At 50.5% G+C, this 25,221-nt stretch overlaps 1 protein-coding gene across 4 annotated transcripts in view; it reads right to left on the bottom strand.

The window, feature by feature from the left end:
- LG07H10orf90 (linkage group 07 C10orf90 homolog) overlaps positions 1–25,221 on the bottom strand; it is a 190,261-nt gene that overhangs the window by 100,929 nt on the left and 64,111 nt on the right. The window contains exon 1 of one of the 4 annotated variants that reach the window (XM_074338814.1): positions 13,121–13,759. The exons of the other annotated variants lie outside the window; for them this stretch is intronic. Within the exon in view, the coding sequence (XP_074194915.1) occupies positions 13,121–13,403 (283 nt within the window). The 5' untranslated portion in view covers positions 13,404–13,759. Of the gene's footprint in view, positions 1–13,120; positions 13,760–25,221 lie in introns of those variants that run through there. 4 annotated transcript variants of the gene reach the window in all.

Raw genomic sequence — 25,221 nt, 5'->3', positions numbered from 1 at the left:
CTAAGCATCCTCAGGAAGTCTTCCTGGAGCCCCTACCCCATCCCAATTGGGCCCCGACTCCATGATTCTCGGAAGCCCCCATTTGCCCCTCCCGTGGCGTGTTCACATTGATCAGCACCCACGTGTTCCTCTCTCTTCTTCCCCACAGAGCTGGGCTCTCAGGACCATGCTGTACATCTCCTCTTCCCCAGACCCAGCTCAGTGCCCACCCCTGGCAGGTGTTGAGTGAATGCTAGGTGACCTATATCAGTCCACCTGGGGGACACGGGAGGCCACATGCCTTTAGAGACCCTGAAGAGTAATCATCTCACTACTGAAATTACAGAGAAACATGGCACTCTGAAAAAGTAGATTTTCCACACAATTGAAATTGATCCCTTTGAGCCAGAAATACTTTGTTTAGTAATCACTCAGAAGTTTTTCTAAAAATAGTATATGCCACTGATATCTGGCCCATATTCTTTCGTACACCTGAACCAGTTGCCTGTAGCCATATTTATTGTCATAGGTCAGTATCTGCGTCCTACAGTTGTTAAATATTTTGCAATCAGTCCTGATTATTTGCTTTCCTGAATTTTTAAAGTAAGCAACAGAGACATTTCCAACATTTCCTGATACTCCACTGCGATAAGCATCCATTTTGTGTGGCGGGAGCTACACAAGGCTTTATACCTCCGTCAACAGGCATAGGGCTCAGCTTTTAAGTGGACAGCTGATATCCCTTCTGTCAATGACCTTCACTGTCACCCATCACTTCTCAGTCAACAAGGGAAATTCCTGTGTTGGCATCAGGGCTCTTACAGTGCTGTTTAGAATTGCCACTGGGAGCGGTACTGAAGGCAGGTAGGAGAAGGCACACACCTCGGCATAGGGGCAGGTGCATTCCCACTACCTCCAGACCCTCCCCCGTCTCCTTCCACCTCCTGCTCCAGAGCCTGGCAGAGCGTCGCACAACGGGGTCAGTGCTGGTGGAATTGACCAGAAGATGGGAGTCAGAGAAGCAGGATCATTCTGCTGTATCCAGGCAGCAGCCCAACGGCTTGAAAAACCACCCAGCCAGTCAGCCTCCTCTTGTTCTTATACGGTGCCAACTGGCAGAGTTAGGATATTTTATATAACAGCTTAACCCAGAGTTGGTTTTCTTGAGTGAGCAAGTCAGGAATATCTGTCCTGGAGTTTATTAACAGCTCCTGGTTTATGCTCAAAATACCTGATGGGAATTCTACTGAAATTAGACCCTCAACAGTTCCAGAGAAAATGCAGCATCCCATTATCTGCAATTGACAAATAACGTGAAATTAGACACCTGGGAGAACTGAGTGGTATTTGATTTTTAAAGTTCTGGGCCTTTTTTATTTGCCCTCATACCGCAGCTTAATGGGAAGTTAGACTGTCTCAAGGTTGCAGATTTCCAGTTTGTAGTATTTGTTCTGACAATGAACGCCATACGTCTACAAACCACACCATTTGTTTCCCAGCACTCTTCAGTTTGTTCTTTCAGCAAAGCCACACGTGAAAGAGAACTTGTCCTTCTCAGTGGGCACTTCTCATTGGCCAGCATGGATTACCTTCAGAATATTAGCAAGGACCCCAGTTTTTAAGTTGGTAAGACTCAGCCTTAGATGAAAACGCAGCAGTGATTACAGCCTTCGTTTTTAATTTCTGCATTTACTTGCAATAGGAAGAAAACTGAAATTAATTTTCCACTTTACTTCATTGGCAAACTACTTTTCATTTTGCTGAATGTTCAAGGCACGATGATAAATGGCAAATAATAAGCCACCAGCGCACACAAGCATGGTTGGAGGCCCCTCCATTTCGCCTGAATGGACACTGTCACGTGGCCCTCCCTCTGGGATGAAACCTGCTGTCCAGTAGGGCCCTGACTCCCAACGGCCATCAGGGCCACTGGAGGGCATAGGTCTCAAACCAGCCACCTCGTAGGCATTACCCAAAACACAGCTCTTCACTGATACGAGACACCAGCACAGGGGTCCTTCAGTGACAACCAGGGAACCACAGTGCCCTCGACCTGGGCACCTGCTCTCCTATACAGGGCCAGCACACATTTTCTGCAAAGGGCCAGACAGTAAACATAGGCTTAGGAGGCCCTACGGTCTCTGATGCAACTACACAACTCTGCCACTGCAGCATGAAAGCAGCTGGGGGTGACATGAAAATGCACAGGCCTGGCTGTGTCCCACTCAACTTTACAGACATCGAAATGTGAAGTTCATATCATTTCCACGTGGCACAGAACATTTTTCTTTTATTTCTCCCCAACCATTTAAGAATGTAGAAAAACATTCTTAGCTCAGAGATCTTACAAAAACAGGCAATACAATTTTGTAGGACAGTGTCTCCCCGTTCTACAAAGCCTATAAAGAAAGTGCCACCCCTAAGCCCTTCAGAGGAAACTAAACTCGGCAGGTAATTTAAGACACTGGCAGGCGGCTCTGGTTCCCCAAAACGAGTCGGCTCGTAAGGTCAAAGGCGTCAGAGTGGTCGGAAGAAAGTCGGATGTTCTGGAACAGAGAATCTTTGTAAAATGCACTAAGAATGTAATTCCTAGTCTGCCGCTGGTTCCTAAGTGGGGGCACTCACTCTCTAATTAATCTTAATGGCAGTGCTGCCTGCTTCTGCTCGTGGCATCCTGGTGAAAATTCAGCACACATTTCATTCAGACATCGGTGCGGCTTGAATACCTTAGGAGCGGGTGATTCCATGGTGATGAAATTGCAAAACGGCCAGCAAGTGGTCAACTCGCTGGAAATCTGCCGCTAATGCAGGCGAGTGTGGGTGTGAAATTGTGGCAATTACATTGCATCACGGCTGTGCAAGTTTCTGCTGCATTCATTAAAATCTGCTCTCAGGATTGGTAGTTGGATTGTGACATCCTGATGGTCCCGATAAAAAGAAAAGATAAATAAAAGCAAACGTTCACTCTGTGCCACAGGGAACCACAGAAGAGCCGCACTGCAATGAGGTTGGATGTGCCTGTCAAATGCCATCTCCTAGAACCGCAGCTGCGCATGAAACAAGGGCACTCTCGGGAGCACAAGGCCTGCGTCTCAAGCCGAGAGGAGGACAGGGCAGAGGCCAGGCAAAGTGCAGGCAGAGATGGGAGCCTGACCTTCAGGGAAGCAGGCCCCCCTCCTCAGACTCCCGGCCTGCTAAGCACCCATCAACACCTCTGGACAGGAGTACAGGTTGAAACAAGAGGTGCAAATTTGGAAGTCAAGTGAGAGAAACAAATCCACTGCAGCTGACTTAGGACAGTAGAAGCCGAGACTAAGAAGGTCCTCGGATGAAAAACAGTCAGGGAAGTGCTCGGCCAGGATGAAGCTTTAATTCCTGGCAGCTAAAGAGCCAGAGGGGCCCCCAGCTGAGGTGCTGGCTGGCTTCTCTCCCCTCTGCCAGCAGAGCAGGACCAAACGCCCAGCGGAAGTGTAGATCCAGCAGTTTTCTGCCAGTGGCTTGAAGCCTTTGTTAGCACAGCCCAGAGGGCGTCTAATGGAGAGAGGGAAGGAGCCCCTTCTGGCTGTGACTGTCACTGTCATCGTTGGTGTGCTCCTATAGGCAGCTGCAACTTCCTAGATCCGAAAGGACTGGCCTACCTCCCCCCCTCTCCTCCCACATACAGGGTGAAATGCAGCCCAGGACCCACATCTGTAATGGATGCCCCTATGTTCTTCCAAGGGTTGGCCCAGGGTGGAGGCAATGGGAGACAGCGTCCTAACAGAATCCCTTCGGTATCTGCATACTGTGAGAACAGGCACACAGAACAGGCATGCATACACCTGATGGGAGTTCCGGCACCAATTTACTGCCACCTGGGCAGCCCACACAACCTTGCTGACAGGAAGCTTGCCCCACCTGTCAAATGGGTACAGAGCAACTTGCAGAAGTTCAATTAGTGTTTCCCATCCCTTGCCTGGGGACAGGGACAATTTTGGATTCAGAAGTCACGTCAGTTTTAATGGGCAGCAGTTGTGGGGTTACACCTGTGCTCCTATGTCCTGCAGCTAAGAGCCCTGTAACCATCTGAGAGTCAGTAATCTTGAGGGGCAAAGCCTGCCAGAGCACCCCAACAGGGCGTTCCTTTTATAATGTACAAAATGCCTATGAGACCATCTGCCAATCAATGTGCTGCTGCATTTCACACTTTGCAGAAACTGAGAGTCCCAGGTATGGGGGTCTAATTTACTTCACACCTCACGGCCGTGTGCAAGGGTGTACTTGAGCCAGCTAATGGGCTTGTGAGAGACACATGTGCACATCTTGTCCCAACTCTGTGTTCAGTGGCATCGCCCTGATAGCTTGAAACCTGCCACGAAGGGAGTATTTACACTACAGAAAGTGGCACAGACTACAACTCGGTGACTCCCCCCATGGCCTCCCCCACTGAGCTGGCTGCTTTGAAGACCGCCCAGCACACGTCCAGGCACTGCTGTGCACTCAGTGGACAGCTCGTCCAGCAGTGCAGCTGCGTGTGGCCAAACACAGGGGACCGGCCCGCAGCGCGCCTGCCGCGTGCCTCCCGCTGCACCTACCATACGACAGAATGGGCTCTGCGGCCCCAGCTTTTGCCCCAAACGCAGTGAAATGGGGCCAGGGCAGCGCACGTGGGGTCCTGCCTTGGCTTTACCAGGGTTTAACCGGGAGCCTAAATTGCCAAACGCCAGGCTCCTGCTCATAGATGTGCAGCTGTGGGTCTCCTGGGCCCATCTCCCCACCTGTCAGATGGGGACAGCCATGTCGCTTCCATACAGCGGGGTGGCAAGCATTAAATGCGATCATGCATGTGACGATGTGTGGGCCAGCACTTGGCACTGATGGTGGCGGTAGAGGTGGCCGCCCTGCCAGCCTGCCCTGCTGTGGCCCCTGTGAGCTCTGAACACAAGAGCACAGCCCAGCACCTCCCGCACCCTGTCTGTGCTCATTTGCCTGCAGTGAAACGACTTGGTCCTTAGAGCAGAGCAGCAGCTGCAGCAGCAAATGTGCTAAATGCATATCCCACCATTCATTCCACCAACAGTCCCCATTCAGGACCAGCCACATGCAGGCCCTGCCTGTGAGTGACTCACGAGCCAATGCAGGGGACAGTGGAGTTCGAGGCGAGAACAGGAGACACGCGTGTGCGTCTTGTCCCAACTCTGGGACGAGAGCTCAGAACAGGCTTTCTCAACCTCGGCACTGTTGACATTTGGGCAGAGCAGTCTCTGTGGTGGGGACCGTCCTGTGCACTGTGGGTGCTCCAGCACCCCCGGCCTCTCCCCTCTAGGTGCCAGCAGCTCCCCACTCCACCCCAGTTGTGACAATGAAAAACAGCTCCAGACATTGCAAATGCCTCCGGGGGGAACAGACTCAATGTGGTTGAGAACTGTGCCTTAGGGAGAAATCGATCTTCTTGAGGGGCTATGGGGTCAGGGCACAGGGCGCCTGCACCGCCAGGCTCTACAAATCAGCCTGTTCAGAAGAAAACGGAAATGTGTCACCAAAGTGTCTGCAATGACTTTGCTCTCCAAGCCGAGCATTTGATGTCATCGTTCAGCTTTGTAAACATCCTTGTGAATAAGGACAAAATCCCCACCAGATTTCGGTGAGCATAAGGAGGGGTCCAGAGGCAATGACCAGACCTGCCTGAAGGCCCAGCCTCAGAGGCAGCTACAGGAACAAAGTCCCTCCACGGGTGTCCCCTCCTCCCTCCGTGCCAAACACAAGCCTACAATCAAAACTCACAACTTTCAGTGAGATCAGAGCCTGGCTTGCGGGGGGCCCAATGGCACCTGGCTCACGCCGGCAGAGCAGCAATATTTACTAAATGAATCCCCCCCACACTCACTTAGCAGACAAGGAAACTGTGGTCCCCAAAGTGACTTTCCCAAGGTCGCAGAACACGTAGCAGCCAACTAGGGTAAGAAGTGAGAAAAGGAATAAAGACACCTGATGGTCCCCACAAGCACTCCCCCAAGCGCCGGGACCAGGCTGAGGGCTTTGGAAATACAGGATCTAGTCGCCAGAGTCTCTGTGACCTTGGCATGGGGTCATTCCTGCCATTCTACAGGGTGCGACTTTGTCAAGGTCCCAAAGCCAGAACATGGCAGAGCTGGAAACGGGACTTAAATAGAGCCCACACTGCTGACCCCAAGTCGCAGGACTTCCCACTAAGGAAAGAGGTAATGGGCAGGTGGGGCTCGATGGCAGGAGGGTCACTTACACAGGAAGCCTCCGAATTCAGGTGTGTAACACTAACCAACCGTCACTCTAACCTCTGCCTGAAAGGGCTTCCACATACATTTGTCTTCAGTGGGAAAGAAAGGCCCACCTTTCGGCCTTTCACATCCTGGAGAAGTTCACTGATTGAAACCATAGCAACTTCCTCATCTCAAGAAGGGGTAGCCAACCTTGGCCCACGTCCACTCGGGCACGCAGATTGGCTTCGTTCTTCTTTCCTCTGCCTCCCACGTGTGTGCCTGTGACTGCTAAGTGCCCTTCACCCACCCTCCCCGCCCCAGTTCATCTGATTAAATATAAAAATAAAGACCTCTTTGTGTTGACTCAATTACAAGTTTAGGAATAAGACTCTAAACCCAAGGTCTATATATATATACATATAGATAGATATAGATATATATACAAATATAAATGTATATTTGTATAGATATATAAAACTTTCAAACTCGTACATCAATTTGCTGTCATTCTTCCTAAAAACAAGGCACTTGTAGAAACCCCAAGCTCTGCTTTTAAAATTGTCCTTCTTTATTAGCATCTGAAAAATCAACATGTTTCCAGCAAAATGGAAATTTCTCACTGCTCAGTGCTCGCGGGCCCTGCAGTGGGCTGGTCCGAGGAGCTTCAAAACCCCCTGTTGTTTGGACAAATTGAAAACAGAAAACAAAGGGATGGGAAAGAAGACAGCCCCATGCAAGCAGTCCGTGAGCCTTTGATGTGGCCCGTGGCCACACTCCTCTCAAGCTGGTCCCAGCAGCCAGCTCCTGTTATTGTGAAACTCAGACCCGAGGTCACAGCATGCAAGCCAATGCACCCAACAGGGGAGGAGCAGCCACTAGGGAGATGCTAAAGTAAAGATTGCCCCTCCGTGTCTGCCTCCCATTTTCAACACTCACATCGGACACCATCGCTCTCTGTGCAGCTCTGTGTATTTTCACACTGCTGCAGTCATTAGTTCCTAATTCCCCTCAATAGAGCTGGGAACAGACAACCAGCCACTGCAGGACCGAGGGGCAGGCCCTGTAGCCAAAACCCCCGCCTTCAAGCCCTGTCTCCGGCGTTTTCAAAAGAATAACCTCGGGTAGATTATTTCACTTCATTCTGATTTGGTTTCTTTACCTGTTAAATATTAATGACCGTCCTACCTACGTGATGGGGTTATAGAGTAGATCAAATGGAATATCTGAGCTTGAAAGATAGCAAGCCAACAATTGATGTTGCTCATTATTTTTTTTTTATTCAACTAATATGACTTGAGGGCCCCTCTGTGTCAGGCATTATGCTAAATGCTGGAGATAGAATAGTGAAGAAATTGGACTGAATCTTTGCCCTTCAGGAGACAAAAGAGGGGGGTGCTAAATCATAAAGAGTTACTTTTGAGTTTCACAAAGTTCTAGGACACAGGACAGAAATAAAGGATGCGAGAGGAGCCCTGCTGGGTGGGCGGCCAGCGTTGTCTCCTGGAGAGACAGGTGAAAGGCAAGAAGGCAGCAACCGGCAGAAAAAGGGTGCAGGGCATCCCGACAGGAGGCTGCAATCTGGGCAGACACAGCACCTTGAAGCAGAAAGGACCCGGGAGATTGAGGGTCTGAGACAACAGGGCCCGGAGCTGCGGGGCGTAGGGCAGGGAGGTGATGTTCTCAGAAAAGCACTTCTGCTCACGTGTGGTGAGCGGGCCTACACGGGGCAAAGTGCAGGCAGAAGGACCAGCTAGAGAAGACACTTGGGAGGCAGGACAGGCAGGAACGGTGATGGAGCACATGCAGGGACGGACTTAACCATGACCTCTCGGTTTCCTGCAGAGGCAGGAAGTCCGGGGAGAAGGCCTGGGCGGAGGGAGGGGATCACTTCATTCCGACATGTGCAGACTGAGATGCACAGTCCCGTCCCACACGGCACTGGGTGGACGCCTGGCTGCAAGAGAGTGGGAACCTCAGCATGAAGGACAGGGTTACACCCATGGGAATGTGTGAGAGCCACCCCGGGAGAGAGGACAGAGGCCAGCAGAGTCGGGGCTGCGGTGGACAAAGGAGACTCACCAGCAGACACTCAACAGACAAGGCCGGTGACATGAAGGAAACTAACAGGACATGGGTGTCCTTGAACCAACAGCGCATGCTCTGCCGCTAGGAGGCCAGGTAACATCAGGACAGAGGTGCTGCCATTCTTGACCTTGATTAGAGCGAAGGACAGACTGCGGCGGGTAGGGAGTGAGTGGGGACTAGAGTGTGCGGTGCAGGCACTGGAGCAACGTGTCGAGGAGGAAACCGAGGACCGGAGTGGCCTCTTGAGAGAGACCATGGTCAAGAAAGGGTATTTTAAGATGGGACAGTTTTGTACGCTGATGGAAATAGTCCAGGAGAGAAGAGTCGACTGGTATTGTACGAGGTGCTGTACGAGGGCTGACAGGAGGAGACATGCTCTTGAGAAGGAAGAGGGCCTGAGCACAGAAGCAAAGTGGAGGGCTGGCCCATAGGCCTAATTCTGTGGCCACGGAATGTGGTTTTCTGTGCTGTGTGACAAATAACCGTCAACAGCGCCCCTTAAAACTGCACGGGTCTATTACCTCACAGTTCTTGTGGCAGTTGGGCAGGACTCAGTTGGGCTTTCTGCTCAAGGTCGCTCAAGGCTGAAATCACGCTGTCAGCCAGGCGGCTCCGTCCCCTGGAGCGCAAGGCGCTCTTCTGTGCTCGCTCAGGTTGGAAGAGAAAGGACTCACTTCCTTGCGGTTGTCAGACTGAGGTGACTGTTTCCTTACTGGCCATTGGACAGGGGTTGCTCTCGTCTCCTTAAGGGCAGCCGCCAGGTCCTCACTACACGGCCCTGCATCTCCCATCAGCACAGAGGCTCCCTCACGTTCAATGTCTCTGACCCTTTTAAGGGCTCACCTGATTGGGTCAGCCCCACCCAGATAATCTTCCCTTTGATGAAGTCAAATTCAACTGATTAGTATCCAATCATGGGCGTGAAATCCCATCCTATTCACAGGTTCAGTCCACACTTACAAGGAGGGAATTAGAGGGGCATGAGTGCCAGGAGCAGGGAATCAGAACTCTGTCTCCAAGGGCAGAGGGGAGAGATGGAGATAAGCAGCAGCATATTTAGAGGCTTAAGCGCATGGCAGACAAGAGATTTTCTTGTCTGTTTCTCAGTGCCAGGTGAGGCAAATTCATCTGCCGAGAAAGTGGGAGGAGAGAGCATGGGGGTGAGGGAGGGGGTCAAAGAATAAAGCAGGAAGGAGGAAAGGCTAGGCTGCTGCGAGGACAGCAGAAGAAGACGGGGGCGGGACCAGAGAGAACTGGCAAAGTCAGTGGGTGGCACTTACCGCCAGCTGGCTTCTCCAAAGGGAGGGAAACCAGTCTGGGAGTAGTAGTGGGGGTCAGAGGGGATCACGGACACCCCCTAGTTCCCAGCTGGGGGCTGGTGGTATAGGAGAACAAGCATGGAAACGGGAGCAGAAGCCAAAGGGGAGCCATGGGAAGGAACCAGTCTGTGAACCCCTGGGGCTCTGGAATAACAAGAGAACCTGTTCTTTGCCCAGCGTTTGATACAAAAACAGCAGCTCTTCCTGGGGACCCTGGAGATTCCTGCCTCTTCTACTGCCCCGCAAATCCTTATAATAAGCTGTATGTGAAGGAACTTGCGTGGGTCTCCGTTTCTTATAACCTGGAAAGCCCACATCCCAACCCGTGCCAGGCTCTGTGCCAGGCTCAGCACAGAGGGGCTGACACACAGGTCCTTCCCTTGAGGATTCCAAAACCTGCTACAATCCCACCCACAGATAATCAGTGCACCAGTCAGACCCAGACAGATGAGGTGGGAGGGGGCCGGGGGGGTGAGCCAAGTGTGTATCTCAGCAAAAAGTTTTGAAAATAGGAGTGAAAATAAAAAAAGTAATTAAACGCAGAGGGCAGGGTGAGCAGAGAGAAGGGTGTGTCTTGGGAAAAAGACGAGAGGGCAGTTTATTGCAGGTGTGGGGCCTTATCTCGCAACACAACCTACTTGGTTTCTAAGGCCAACCTATGCTAATGGCTCCGAGTGTTACAAACCCTTCGCCAACCAAAACAACATCACAAAGGACAATCCTGTGATTGTTCCCGCTCAAATCAACTCTTGGCACGGGACCACCAAGTTTAGAAGGAGCCCCCAAACTCCCAAAGTATTTCTGAACTACGCAGGAAGCAGATGTGTCACTTTCAGGCTTTTTTTTAAAAAAGGGGAATGGAAAAAAGAAAGAAAAAGGCTTCTTTTTTGCAGGCAACCCAGCACATGGCATGGTGGCTGTACTACATGATTCACTATAATCCTCGTGACACAGAGGGAACAGCACACATCTCAAAGAAATACGTCTTTAAAAATTAAATAAAGCAAATGCTCTCCATGAATCGGGTCTCCACTGCACGCCAAGGTCTGTACTCATCGCACGCCCCTTCCTGCTTGATTGCAGACCTGGCTTGTGCTGCTTGCGCGCCGAGTCTTTTCATTCCCCCGCACAGCACACTTTACGCCTGCAGACTCAGATGCTCCTCGGGGCATGCCTTCATTAAGGTTGTGTCAATCAGTGGAGAGTTATGTGCATTTGCAACAGCGCGGTGCACAGAGAACTTGGTACACTGACTGACTTCCCACCATGCCGGCTTGTTCAGCAGCAATCTGATGCATTTAAATGGACCCCTAGAATCTATTATGACCCAGTTAGCACAGTTTTATTTCATGCGATGCTCAATGGCTTTTAAGTGATCAAAGGAGTTACTTTAAAACTTAATTAGGAAAATTTAGAGACTACACAGGATTCTTAGTGAATTTCTGGAAACTCTGGAATAATGCACTGATATTCCTGAGATTTATCTAATGGAAAGCCCGAATAGGGTTTTTGGAGCTGTTGTAAAGTCATCCTCAAGGGTACTGTTTCTTACAGTTGCACTGAAGGTATTTCACTGAAAAGAAATAAGAAACCAAACAAGAACGCAGCGGTTCCTGCAAGAGAGAGAAGTGAGTCCCCATTATGGTGTGACTTCTCAATTCTTTGGGGAGGTCCCCGAGTGTCCTTTCTATTTCATTATACTGGACACAGCTCTGTTCTTTTCCACATTTCCCATCTCTCTCAGTATTTCAAACTAAAGTGATCTTATTTAAAAGCAAAAAAAAAAAAAAAAAAAGTAAAAGTATTTGAGTCACAAGAGAATCTCTATCAAGATCCCAGAAACATATTTTCCCAGTGTATGCCCACAGCGTCTCCGCAGACAGCAGTCTCCAGTGCCACAGCCATTCCCTTTCTTTACCCAAACCCATCCTTGGCTCTCAGCTTTCTCTACTGACATTAAAATAGATGTGCTCGCCTGCAGGGAAATAAACGTTGGGTTTGGCTCCGGTGCCTTTTAAAGGAGCCAGGTCAGAAATGTAAAGGCAATTAGAAGACTCAGCTGTGAGCACAGGGAACCCGGGAACTGACCCGCGGCGTCCCTCTGGGAACTGAGGCTTCTTATTGCAACGAGGGTGAGTGATCACTTTTCAGAGACGGGAATCCCACTTTCACCCCACGGGGGCTCCCACAACCTCATGCAAGCCCAGGGGTGCCTGAGACTCACCAGCGTGACCACTCTTCTCAAGAGGGCTGGCTCGGAGCCCCCCTGGAGCTGGAGTCACCCAGGACCCACGCAGTCGGGAACCCGGGAGGCCAGGCTGGACAGGCAGGGCTGCTCCTGCTGCAGAGACTCTGTCACCTGTTGCTGGGCTGCAAGGAAGCCTCAGGGCGTCCCTGCACCCTGGGAGGTAGGACTTGGCACCTGAATAATGAATGTGCTCTCACCTCCGTCATTAGCATTCCAGTCCAAAGACACAGATGAACCATCCATTTTTATTCCTGGCTTTAAAGGAGGAGCACAGCCTCCCAGGATGAGGGAGGTGGGGCCCAACTGGGATTCACCCTTAAACCACCAGCTCCACAGGTGTGTGGGGGGTTACCTAGGGCGCCAGAGACCAAAATCCTCAAAACCTCAGGTCTCTGGATGCCAAACCCAGAGAGGCACCGAGCACTCAGCAGCAGGCCTTCGGGGCCCTGCACCCCCTCAGAGGAAGAGCTGGAGAGGGTGGCAGCAGCAGGACGGCCTCCCAGGGCCTTCTGAGCAGCAACCTGCACTGGCCTCTGGCCTCAGTAGCCTCAGTTCCGGAACAACCCATAGCATCTACAGTCACATTACATTTTTGCAGCCCCCCTGCACACAAGGGCCTTCCATGGTCCGACGGTGCACCGGCTTTGGACTCTCATCCATGAGCCCCTCTCTCCTGAGCAGACTCCTGCTCTCCCTCCCCCACTTCTCTGAGAAGTCTCAGGGAGAGCAGCCCCTCACCAACAGTCAGTCCCCCAGAGAACGCTCCAACCGATCAGCTCTGCTGATTGCCTACCTGCCCCCGGCACCCACACATGTCTGCACAAGGATCCGTGCAGTTTTATGTGCGGTTCATTAAAAGTTAGAACAAAGTCAGTTCCGTTCTACGGGCAGGCATCTAGCGCCAGCTGCCCAGGTAGCCACAGAACACCCATAGCCCTTCTTCTAAGGAAGCAGGACCACCGGGTCAGACTGATCAAGCATCTGCACACCGGTGTTTCAGTGAGATTTCATTCTGAAAGGGTTTCACAAATCCATATTTCTCGATGCAATTTTACACTACACAAATTTCACTGAACTCTATTCAAATCAGAGACTGTTTGAAACTTGTAAAATGTTTAGCAGATATTATTCCTAGCTAGAGAAAAGACAGGAACAACAGAAGTTCTTCAGGAGCAATCTCTTCTTGAAATCTACCATCATTTTGTTGCAAAATATTTCCCACATAAATATACATTGGTGAAGTAATGGGGGAAAAAAGAGACAGTTCTTACCGCACTCACAGGGCAGGCCGTGTCCCAGGTACCTCCGGGCATTCACCCACAGTCGTCCTTGCGACAGCCCCCCAGTGCAGGGTTGTTTAATAGCCCTCCGTTTTACAGACGGGGAAGCTGAGTGCTTCAACAGCTGCTCAAGACCACAAATCTCTTCGACGAAGCCGATGAGACACAGACCCAGAGGCCTGGTACCTGTGCTCACGATTCCACCCGAGAGTGATCTCCACACCCACAAGCCTTTGGGTCTTGACGCTGCGTCAACATGCCTTTCCCGGGCCATGGCCGATTTCCTAAGCGTGGACACCTGAGCGGTGGGAATTCACCTGTGTACTGGCTAGCATCCTGAGTCTTACCTAAAAGCTACCAAGGAAGAGGGGTGCGTGGGAGCTTCGTTCACGGAGAACAGCAAGGGGAAAGCCAGGAACACCTGAGTTCTACTGCAGGGGCCCCGGGCACCCTGGCTCTCTCCTCCTGACACCGGGATCTTCCATTCTTCTTTGGATCCTGTGAGATCTGTCTCTTTTCTAATAAATCTGCTTTTCCAAAAGCTAATTTGAGTTGCTTTCTCTCACCACGATGAAAAAAGCTAAAGACCAGATGCGCACCTCTCCTTCTCCATAGCATAAACAAGAGGGAGTGAAGGTTTGTGTGTGTGTGTGTGTGTGTGTGTGTGTGTATTCAGGACAGATTTCTGCCCTCCTTCCTCCCACCGCGCTGTCTCCCTCTGCCCCGCCCATAAGGGGCAGCCACCTTGTCAGTTTGCTCCCACGTTCTCCTCCCTATTTTTTCAACAGTCACGACTGACAATGACAGTTGTCACAGGAGGCATTAATTTACAGTACCAAGGCAAAGCCACAGGTGTCCAACCAGAGAACTCACTCACAGCTTGCCTGAGAAATAACCCGCTTAGCTAGTTGCTCTGCAGATTGGAAAGCCCTGGGAGCACATGCCAAATCTGCTGCTGCTTGGCTTGGACCTACGAGGTCAGCTTTCCCGTGCCTCTGCCTTACTTAGCCCCTTTGACAAAATGGGACTAAGAGGCATATTCATGCTGAAGAACTCAAAGGAACGGGAAGGAAAAAGCTATATTATGGTGAGAATTCCAGCCCCAGAGTTTGTTTGACCAACAGGTGTGCACCAGGGGAGAGTAGTCAGACCCACTGTGAGCCATTTTCCTAGCAGCGCGTCCTTGAGTTGGGACAGCCAGGAGAGAGGTGCTAGAGATCTGACCGGTAGTGATTCCATGCTGGTCCATCCTGCCACAGTGCCTTCCCCCTGCCCCACAGGGGCCTGAAGATAGTCTTGGGGGGCCCTGCACGAGCTCCTCCCTCATATAGATCATGTTTCCTCTCTTCTCCCTTTATAGGGGGCAGACCTTTGCCTTCTGTTTTTTCACAGGCTGTCATCTTCTTCAGGGCCTGAAACTGATGTCCAGCGTCTAAAATGAAGAGCAGCTCACATTTGGCAGTGTTACACATGGACTTGTTGTCACATGTCGCTGCATACAATGTGATGAACACCTTCCCCATATTTTGGAAATCCCCCACATTGTGAATCCTGTACTTGGAATACAGACTCTTAAAGCAAAAACCAACAAAACTACGTTTCCCAGCATACTTTGCTGCTATGATGCGGACATGTGACTCGGAGACCACCAATCAGACATGCCCCTGCGGAACTTTGGTTCAGAGAGCAAGTACAGAAGGAATCTCCTGAGGCCCTGTTGCTGGGGCACAGTGGTGGCATCCCAGTCGCAAAGGGCAATGTGATTCTGAGATTGGCAGCAGTGGTGCCAACTTCTGTTTGTATCAGGGACAGAGGGCTCCAGGCAAGGGGTGTAGGGATGCTGTGGCAGGGACAGCATAATCAGGCATGGGCTGCAGTTCCTTTACCAGGTCACCTTGCAGTGGCTCGGGAACCTGTTCCTGGAGTGTAGCCAGCTCTCCGGGCCCCTCCAGCGATGTCCCTCAATAAGTCCCCTGAACTAGCAGCAGGGGACTTTGAGGTCTGCAGCTAAGAACACTGGGCAATTCCCCGCGTCTGTGCTGAGTGTGCGCTAAGGACAATTTAAAGACTAGGACTGCTCTTTCACTGCTCCCACTTCCTCAACGGCGTCTACACTTTGGATCGGAAGTGTGCAGTGCCTCCCTTACTCTGCTTCCCTGAGCGAACTCTTTTGATTTCCTTGTTCCTTTCCTACAATTCAGACGAAACCTAAGGACACTTACTAAGGCTGCAAGGAAGGTGTGCTAAAAAAAAAAAGGGGGTGTGTGTGCATGTACACATCTGCTGAAAACACCAGCGTTTGCTGTGAAAGTATCTGCTGTCATCTCGTAGAACAGCGAGAGGGGCTGGTGCCTGCAGATTCCCCAGACAGCTCCATAGTTAAACATAAAACAAAGCCCCTCGATTTGTATGAGAGAGGTTGGGGTACAGATGGAGCAACATAACCATGGAAATGAATGAGGGATGTGTATCTTTCAGTTTGGTTCTTCTTATTCTCTTCTCGGGATTACATTTATTTCGTGTTTTCTAAACATCATAAAAATGCTGCAGTCCAGAGATGCAAGCAATATTCCACATTGCTTCCAATGAGCTGCAGGAGTGAGCCCAAGGTCTTGAAATAAGATGTGTGTTGGACCACTTGAAACTTGAAAGCATGCATCACGTACCACTTGGAAGGAGGTGGTGCTGCCAGAACACCACAGATCAGGAGACTGTCCCCTCAGTGGCTCAACATCATTCTTTACAGGAGGGTTTCTCAACTTTGGTTGACACTTGACATTTGGCGCTGGCTATTCCTCAGTTGTGGGATCTGTCCTGAGCATTACAGGACATCTAGCAGCATCCCGGCCTCTCCCCACGAGATGCCAGTAGGACCCCTTTTCCCTATTGAAAACCAAAGATGTCTCCAGATATCACTGCCACAGGATCACTGGGGGGCAAAATCAGCCCTAGTTCAGAACTGCTCAAAATCTGTGATTTTGTGAAAAGGGGCACAACAGACCACTTTGCCAAATAGAAGTGCAGGAAACACTGCACTTTTGTGTGAATGTGTGTGTGCGCGCACGAGTGTTTTAGCTTAAGGAATGAGTTGTACATTAAATCTCAAGGTACTTTTCTTTTATTTCTGAAACATTTAGAGAGGAAACATCATTAAGAAATCTAATACAAAGAGCTTGAAAGTCTCTCATCCTCAAAAGTCTTCTCCCTCTATTTGAGATACTATATTGAAAACAGACCCTAGGTTGTGTAAAAAATCCTTTATCCAACTTTCTATTTCAGGCTTAAAAATGCTGCATTTATATTCTTACTTTTCATTCTGTGTCATATTTATGAGGGTGTGCATTAGCAGTTTTGTTCTTTTATAGAATCGTTTCTTGGCATTATTCTGCTCAGACTTCAGCCGGGCCTGGTGGGCAGCTTTTCTCAGCATCGGGAAGGAACTGTGCCCTGGAGGGACAGATGACGAAAGCTAGCCATGCATCCAGACTCACCACAGCTGGCCAGCGTTCCTGCGCCCAGCTCTGTGAGCTCTTCCAGCGTTCAGGGGCCACCAAGCACATTGTCTCAGGAAAGACAGCCCAGCTACCCACCTCCCCAGAGCCTAGCAGGCTATTGGAAATGATAAGCAAGATTGGATAAAAATTCGGTGCTCTGACCCAGAAGGGCACCCCTCCCCCAAACAACAACAGCCGTTCTGCAGGTCTGTCCAACACCCCCAGTGAACGTCTCCATCTGGCACGGGGTCTAGGAGCATGAACTGAGCCCTATGTGTGCTGTTCACATGTAGGGAGTATCAAACGTAGCCCACCTGGACCTTCCCATCTATAGGAGACAGCCATCGCTTTGGGTGGCCCCACCATGGTAACAGCACAGGGACCCCTGCTGCCCCCCACCCCGCCCCGCCCCAAGAATCCAGCTACTTTGAGAGTGGCTGACACTCCTGGAACCTGGAGGTGAGGGGCCAAAAACCACTGTTATGTTTTAAGATTTTAGAATTTTATTTTATTTTGGAATTTTAGAATGTTGTTACTTTTTAAAGAAGTTTTCACAGTTCTCATGCCCATTTGTCTCAATCCCAATGATGTCTGTATGTCTTTCGGAAGTTCCCTGGGTGGTTCTAACAAGCCTTCCGTTCCCCTACAAGTACACACACACAGCCCAGGTTGGCAAACATTGGTGGAGCCCTGGAAAGTCTGAGCAGAAGAACAGACATGGCATCAGATTTCTATCTGAGAGATGTCTCCCCAGCAGCAAAGAGGACAGAAGGAAGGGGCCCAGGCTGGAGGCAGGATTCCTGATGGAATGTTATTCTGCAACGGTTCAGGGCAACATTAGTGAAGGCAGGAATCAAGGTGATGTTTGAATCCTTGAAGACGGGATTTGAGCATTGGAAGAAAAAAGGAAGGAAGAAAGCAAGGGAGGGAGGAAAGGAGGAAAGGAGGAAGGAGGGAGGAAGGCGGGGAGGAGTGGTCAGACGCAGCCTGTGTGGGGCAAGTACACAGCGAGCATCCCCTTGGGCTAAAGTAAAGGATTGAGAAGTCGGAGACCAGACTGGAAAGGCATATTAGTGCCGGGTTAAGGACCCTGGACCTGCCGCTATGAGCTGGTGGCCCTCCAAGCAGGGTGCCCAGACCACAGCATCCGCTTTAGCAGCACACCCCAGGAACTGGATAGAAACACAGACTCTCAAGTGGCCGTGCTCTCGCCCCGGACCGGAGAGCCACCCAGCCTTGTGTGAGGCCCAGCAGCCTGAGTTCTGAGAAGCCCTCCAGGTAATTCTGATGCTGCTGAAGTTTGAGACCCACCCCCCGCTGTGAGCAATAGGGAGTCAGGGAAGATTCTCCAACAGAGAAGTAACTTAACTGGCCTAAAATGGAGGTGACTTGTTTTCTCCAGTCTTTCACAATTAAATGGTAAATTCAAAGTTTACGCTGTTTGTCCTAACTCCATCCCTTCGCTTTCAGTAAATGTTTTCTAATACTCAGCCTTAGTTATTTCAGGAACAGTGTTGCTGCTGTAATATTTACAATGCAGAAACACCTTCCCAGACCGATATCCAGGTGTGATGAGTAAGAGCTGCAGACAATCTGTTCAAGGGGCACGAGCCCTCAGGATGCTGAAAGCAAAGCGCTTAGCCTCCCCCAGCAGCTGCAGCCCATAAAACCTCAGCTTTAATTAAGCAAAAGAGAGGTTTGTGGAGCCCGGATGGAGGTGGTGACCCCCACCCCCCCTGCAAGGTGCTGACAGGAGAAACTCTGAGGGCCTTCAGCGCCAAAGTGATTCTCCTTTGTGAGTAAATTCAGGGTTTCTGTGGCTGCTGGATACGCCTTTGACGGCCTCCCTTCATTCACAAAATAACAGCTGAAAAGCAGGTCAGGAATTTGCTGCCCAGCACCTTCTAAATGGCCATTTGCATCCATTTCGTTCCTGAAGGTTTTTGCCATGAAGGGTGTCATGCAAGGTCTCTAGTCCCGCTCCCCACATAAGAATGCAGGACATGGTGAGGCCTAAAAGGAACACCCACAGAGCCATGGATAGGGGAGTCACACCACTATAGTCTCGCTGGTGAGTGGGTTGGAGACACAGGAAGCAGGAGCCACACAATCCACAACCTGCCATCCGCTTCTCTACCAACCAACCAACCCCTTGCTAACTGCAATCCGCTCTTGCTAGTTCAGCAACCATCCTTTTGTTAGCCCCCTTTGCTGCTAGTGTAGCCACGGCAGTTATATTAGTGGCCAATGGCTCACTGGTTACAGCTGACGGCCAACTAGCCACAGCTGATGCCCATCCAATCACAGTTGACAGCCATTTACTACCTGAGCCAGCACCTTTCCACGTGAGGCCGAGAGCCTGGAAACTGCACTCCTGGCTCTGTCCCCACAGTCTTCAATTTCATATGCCTGCTTTTGGAATATGCTTAGGAAACATTTTTTAAATTGAGGCTCTGGATCCCCAAAACTTAAGAGAACGAAGTGTCACATGTGAAGGGTGACAGACCTTGGGGACCTTCTAAGATCCTGGATAAAGGGGAATGGGAAAGCCTCCAGAGGGACATCGAAACACTGGTTTAACGAATCTCTTCAATTGTAAAATATGTGCTTTGTCCTGACAGTGGGGATTCTGCTCCTCTGGGACTTCCCACGCCTCACCATCTGCACCCCCAAACCTCGGGAATCTGACTCTGGACAAAAGTCCGAGATGAAGAGGTTCGCAGGCCAGTGCAGAGAAGGGCTGTGTTTGGCGTCTTCTGCCAGCAAGGGAGGCAACTGGACGAGAGCAGCATCAGAACAGAACCAGCCCGAAGGTGACTCCGCAATCATCCATTTCTACAGTCACACCGTTGTAATCGCTAAAGACAGACCAGCTATGAGGTTTCACACCTGGGGATGATGGAATGCACCGGTGATGTCACAGCCCAGTGACACCCCCGCAGAACTTCAGGAGCTGACCAGCGAGGTGGCGAGCTGGTGGATTCTTGGACGCAATGCGCTATTTTGTAGTCACTGAAGTAAGCGTTTACTAATTTTATACTTTCTCTTTTTGCATTTTGGTGCCAGTCAAATGATTTTGAGGGCTGCAACCATTTCACAGATCTCTGAAAAGCAGGCAGGCCATCCCTCAAGTACAAAGACCCTTGCCGGGTTGTGACTGTGAGGCGTGTGGTACACGCTCACCTGTTAAGCTTCGTGAGGAAATGAGCTGCCAAGAGGACACAGGATTTCCAGGAGGAGAAGGTGGCGACAAGAGATGGAGCTGTGTGTTTGCTACCCACAGACGCTGGGAGGGTGGCGAGGAAATCACAGGGTCAGGGTCGCTCAAAATGATCAGGAATGGGTGTTTTCTAAGAAGTATATTATTTTAAAATTATTTCCTACCATACATCGTGCTCTCTGGTACCTTGTAGTCTTAAATCCCATTCTGGTTTCAAACATTGTGAGTGGGGGTGGGGTGGTGGTACAATATCCACTCCGGGAACAGCAGCCTAGGCGTCCTGGGCACGAACTCGTCTACCCTGAATCTGCACGGGGAGGGGGGGGGCAGGCAGCAGGCAGGGCCACATGGTAAATGGGGTCCCACAAGGCAAAGAAAACAGGAGTGCCCCAAAGCAGGATCAGCCTGCTGTGAGGGGCCGGGGGTGGGGGGACTGCTGGTGAAGTCCTGGGACCACAGCAGGGGACACACCCACGCCTCCGTTGATGGTCGGACAGGCCGCTTCACCAAGGAGGCGGCTCAGCTCTGAGGCGGAAGGATTCGCTCTGGGCACATTCCCAGGTGATGCGAGCGAGCTGCAGCTCAGCGTGGCTAGGAAGGGCTCGTTTACGTAAAGCACAAAAAAAGCCGGCCAGAGACAGAGATAGATCATGTATGTCTAGGAGAAGTACACATATAGATCTGTAAGTGGCCAGAAGATGGATGAGGGGGAAATACGTGAAAATGCGAGCTGTGCGCACCTCTAGGGAGGGCGCCTGGATCTGGCAGGTGAGGGCTGAGTCGGTGTCCTCCCGCCGGCTCTGCATGGCTCTCAGCACACGCTCAAGGATGCATCGGAGGGTGAACCAGACCAAGAGGCAGCGCCCTCCCAGTGATTACATTCGGGTGGGAGGAGAGAGTAAATGAACACGTAAGTAAGTAACATCAGGACCCGATGGAGGCTCTGGAGAGAATTAAGGAGGGTGATATGACAGAGAATGGCGGCTGTGGCTGGAGATGTCCTCTCCAAGCAGCTGAATGACAGTGAGGACGAAGCCATGGCAGGTGCATTGTGAAAGCATTCCAGGCAAGAGCGTCACCCAGAGAGCAAAGGTCCTGAGACAAGAAGAGGCAGAAAGCAGACGGATGGGCCAGTGAGCGGTGAGCAGAGAGGAGGGAGGGAGAGAGGCTCCAAGAGGAGCGTCAGGGCGCAGCCGTGGGTGTGGATTGTCTTCCAAGTGACACGAGCAGACGCTGAAGAGTTCTAAGGTGGGAGAAGACGGACAGGATCAGGTTTATGCTGAGAAAGGTCACTCTGGCTGCCACAGAGGCAGGGAGCTAGACCCACGAGAATATTCCAGAAGCCCAGGAAGGGGGTGACGTGGTTGTGGAGGGGAGTGGCAGCAGAAGTGGTATAAAGTGGCAGGACTTCCAGGTGCATTCAGTGTGAGATGTGGCCAAAAGGAAGGACAACTGTCACCCTTGAGTGGCAGCCTGAGCAACTCGGCAGAATGTTTTACTGGTGAAACTGACCAGACTGGACAGGGGTGGGAGCGTGGGCAAGATGTGGAGGGAAAATCAACAGGGTGCCAGTGTGAGTTGCCCACCGAGAGGAGATGCAAGTGGGCGGTCCTGTGGACAGGTGTGGGACACGGGAGCAGGTGCAGACGGAAGCTGACAGTGCTCACTCTACAGCGACATGACGTCACCTAGAGAGACGCAGCAGCAGGTAGGTAAGACGTTGGAGCTGGGGAGGGGGCAGAAGCCATCAAGGAAGACAGAGAAGGAGAAAGGAGCAGCAGACGACTGAAGTGACCTTGAAGGCTCGAGCATAAAAGGGATCAGGGAGAGGGTGAGCCGTGTGTCACACATTCCTGAGAGGGGACGTGATGTGGGAGAGATATGACAACATGAGCATCACTAATGAGCTGGACAGCAGTGGTTTCAGGGGTGGGCGGAGACAATCTGGGCCCGAGTGGGTTGCAAGGAGAATGTATTCATGTTCTCTCTGCCGTCTAAAAGCCTCATTAGGGACTCCGGAAGCCTCGGGCCTTGTCTTTGAACTCTGGAATTCAGCCCTTACTGGACTTCCACCTGCACTTATGGTTGTTAGTGAGGCTGCAGGGATGCAGTCTTTGGAAACCAGAGCAGATGATTAGAATGTCAGGCTGCATTTCAGAAAATGGAAAAAAAATATCCTAATTGATACCCACGAAGCTGACCTCTGCTCCACAGTGATTGACGGACTGGGCTCTTCCACTGAGATTCAGAATGTGCTTGCGTAGCCTCTGGACAATTGCCACCCCTCCTGCCAAACCCATCTTTTCTCTTCCCTCGCCAGTGACAGCATCAGAAAAAAAGATCTAAATTATTTAGCTTTACGGGTTGCCCGTTTTCAATGTTTAAAATGCTGAAAAGACAAAGTGCAAATAAAGGACTTTGGAATCTCCAGCAGCTGCCAACCAGAGGCAGCGTGGGGGTGGGGCAGGGGAAGGTACCAGGTGGAGGAGACCTGGCTCCGGCTCCAACTCTGGCACAGACTCACCAGGGAAAACCACAACCATCCCTGGGCCCAGTCTCCCCATCTTGTAACTCAGGGATCAGACAGAATTCTAGCATTATTAGATGTGGAACCCTTTGTTCAAATGAAACCCTACACAAAAGACCAATGAAAGCAGAGAGAGAAGCGGAGGAACATGGTTGAGTGGGGGACCATCTGGGGTCCCCCAGCCCCAGCTCATGTACCCCTTTCCACGACACATATCCCAGCCTGGCTCCTCACCTTGGGTGCAGGAAATCCTCAAGCTCATTGGACTATTCCATTTAGAAAACTGACCTTCAACCCTAACCTCATACCACACACAAAAATTCATTTGAAGTGGATAATAGACCTGAATGCAAAAGCTATTAGGTTGGTGCAACTGTAATTGTGGTTTAAAAGCTTAAAAATAATTGCAAAAACTGCAATTACTTTTGCACCAATCTAATAAAACTATAACACTTACAGAATAAAACATAGGGCAAAATGTGTTTGCCTTGGAGTAGCAAAGATTTCTTAGAACTCCAAAACTACTGACCATAAGAGAAAAAAAGTGATAATTAAACTTCATCAAAATTAAAATCTCCTCCTATTTAAAAGACACCATTAAGTAAATGAAGAGGCAAGTCACGGCCTGGAAGAAAATGTCTGCATTGCATATTGCTGGCAAAAGACTTGTACCTAAATCATACAAAGAATTTTATATATCAATTAGAAGGCAGCTCTGTTTTAAGAAGTGAGCAAAAGGTTTAAACAAACATGTCATAAAGAAAGATAGAGCTGACAAATAACCAGGTGAAAAGAAGCTTAATGTCTTTATTCATCAGGGAATGCAAATTAAAACCACAATGAGCTATCACTAGACACCTACAAAAACAGCTTAAACTAAAACTACTGATAAAGCAAGTGTTGCCAAGAGTGGAGAAACCTGCACTTTTATACTTTGCTGTGGAGAATGTTAAGTACAGTTCACTTTGGAAAACAGCTTAGCAATTTCTTCTAAGGTTAAACTACAAAGGTTTACCGCACCACCTGGCCATTCCAATCCTAGGGATTTCTCCCAAAAGGAATGAAAATGTGTCCACAGAAAGACGTGGATGACAGTGTCCATACCTGCGTTAGTCACAACAGTGGGGGCGGGGGTCCATGGAACGGGCTATTACTCAGCAATAAAAAGGAGTGGGTGGGAGTTCTAGGGGAAGGGGTCAGCACGTTCATGATCTTGGGGGCGACAGTACATACAGTGTATTTGCGGAAGTACGTGGTGAGGGAGACAGAGTGGGGAGGACGTGAGGATGGAGAAGAGGCAGGCCAGGTGCCACACAGCCCTGGGAAGCATGCTTAGCAGCCTGGATTCATTCTAAGAACAGAAAAAATGATGCAGCAGACCAACTGGGTCAGATCTGCATATTTAAAGCACAACTGGCTGCTGGGAAGAGTAAACTGGAAAGGACCAAGAGCAGAGAACAAGAGACCAACTAGGAGACGGGAGGTGATGGGACTGGGGTTAGGACGGTGATGAGAGAGAGGGGTGGGTGCAGTAGGGAGCTTTAATGGACAGTGTGAACGGAACTTGACAACCAACTGGATTCGGGGAAATGATCCTGCTTATCCCTATGGCATTTCATCTTAGCTTCTACCCTCCGTTCTGGGTTCTGTCCTCCGGCACTTAAGCCATAGCTCACCATTCTGATCAGGGTCTGTGGCATCTGACTCATTGCTGCAAATGTGGAAACAAGACGAGGTGCTGTGCTGCACGAGCGACACCCTCCTGCAGGCTGACCTGGAACAAGACTCTTCCCTCCCAGCGATGGATCCACACAGCCCACGTCCCCACCCTTCCTTCAAGGGTTTCAGCAGACACCTGGCCAAAGGCGCGGCATCCACCTATCCTATTTCCATGGCATTCCTCTGAACTGCGTAACAGAAAAGGAAGGAGAATGTAAGACGCCTTGCTCTCTTGTAAATGCTCCTGGTCCCCTCGAGATAGCCAGGGACTTGCTTGTTCCCTGTGTGTCATCCCTGGTCCCACATGGGCTCTGAGCTCTGCTTGCTTCTGCCCTTTCTCCAGCAGCTCTGGCACTGAGTTGACAGAGCCAGCCACTGACCTCCTGGGCAGCGTGTTATCAACTCAGAGTAATTACATCTGCTGTGCTTTTCTTGGAAGAGAGCAAAAGAGAACAGGAACTATCCTCTTGACATCTTTTTCTTGAGCATCCTATAATCCGACCATATGGGGATTCATATCTTTGAATACCAAATCCGCTGGAAGCAGGTATTTAGAACAAAACCCACCTTGTCCTCCAGCTATGCCATCGAGCAGGTTGTGATTTAAGCATCCATCACACCTGTGTGGGCTCACGCCCTCTGCCAGCAGTCTCCTTGGTCCTTTCCCATTTTCTGTGTCTTCCTCTACCACACCTGCAATTAAGCCACTGTCTTGGCAAACATTTCATTTGCAGTTGGCATGTGAGCTGCCTTTAGGAGGGCAGCAGTTCCCGGCTCACACTTGAGCATATTCAGCAATGGTATTTCTGAGCTGATTTCAGCAGCTGTCAAAACTAAGTGGTGAGTTCGTGGGGAGCATTCCCCCTGCTGGCATTGGGTGGGGAGGGGAAAGATAAGAACAGAATTCCGGTTTTCCTCCCTCCCACCCCCACCTTCCCGCTCTTCCCCAGTCCCCCTCCCATCTTCCTTCCTCCCTCCCTTCCTTCCTTCCTTCCTTCCTTCCTTCCTTCCTTCCTTCCTTCCTTCCTTCCAATTAAGTGATGAAGAATTTGTTGCCTGTGACTGTTTATAATTGATCTCTGCTCTGTCTTCTAAACAAACCTTCAGGTGTACATGCTGGCAAATTATAGTT

The sequence above is a fragment of the Rhinolophus sinicus genome, linkage group LG07 (assembly GCF_036562045.2).
Source record: "Rhinolophus sinicus isolate RSC01 linkage group LG07, ASM3656204v1, whole genome shotgun sequence".
In the NCBI taxonomy this organism is placed as follows: Eukaryota; Metazoa; Chordata; class Mammalia; order Chiroptera; family Rhinolophidae; genus Rhinolophus; species Rhinolophus sinicus.
Note: the sequence above shows the minus strand (reverse complement) of the source record. Positions and strands in the feature narration are given on the sequence as shown.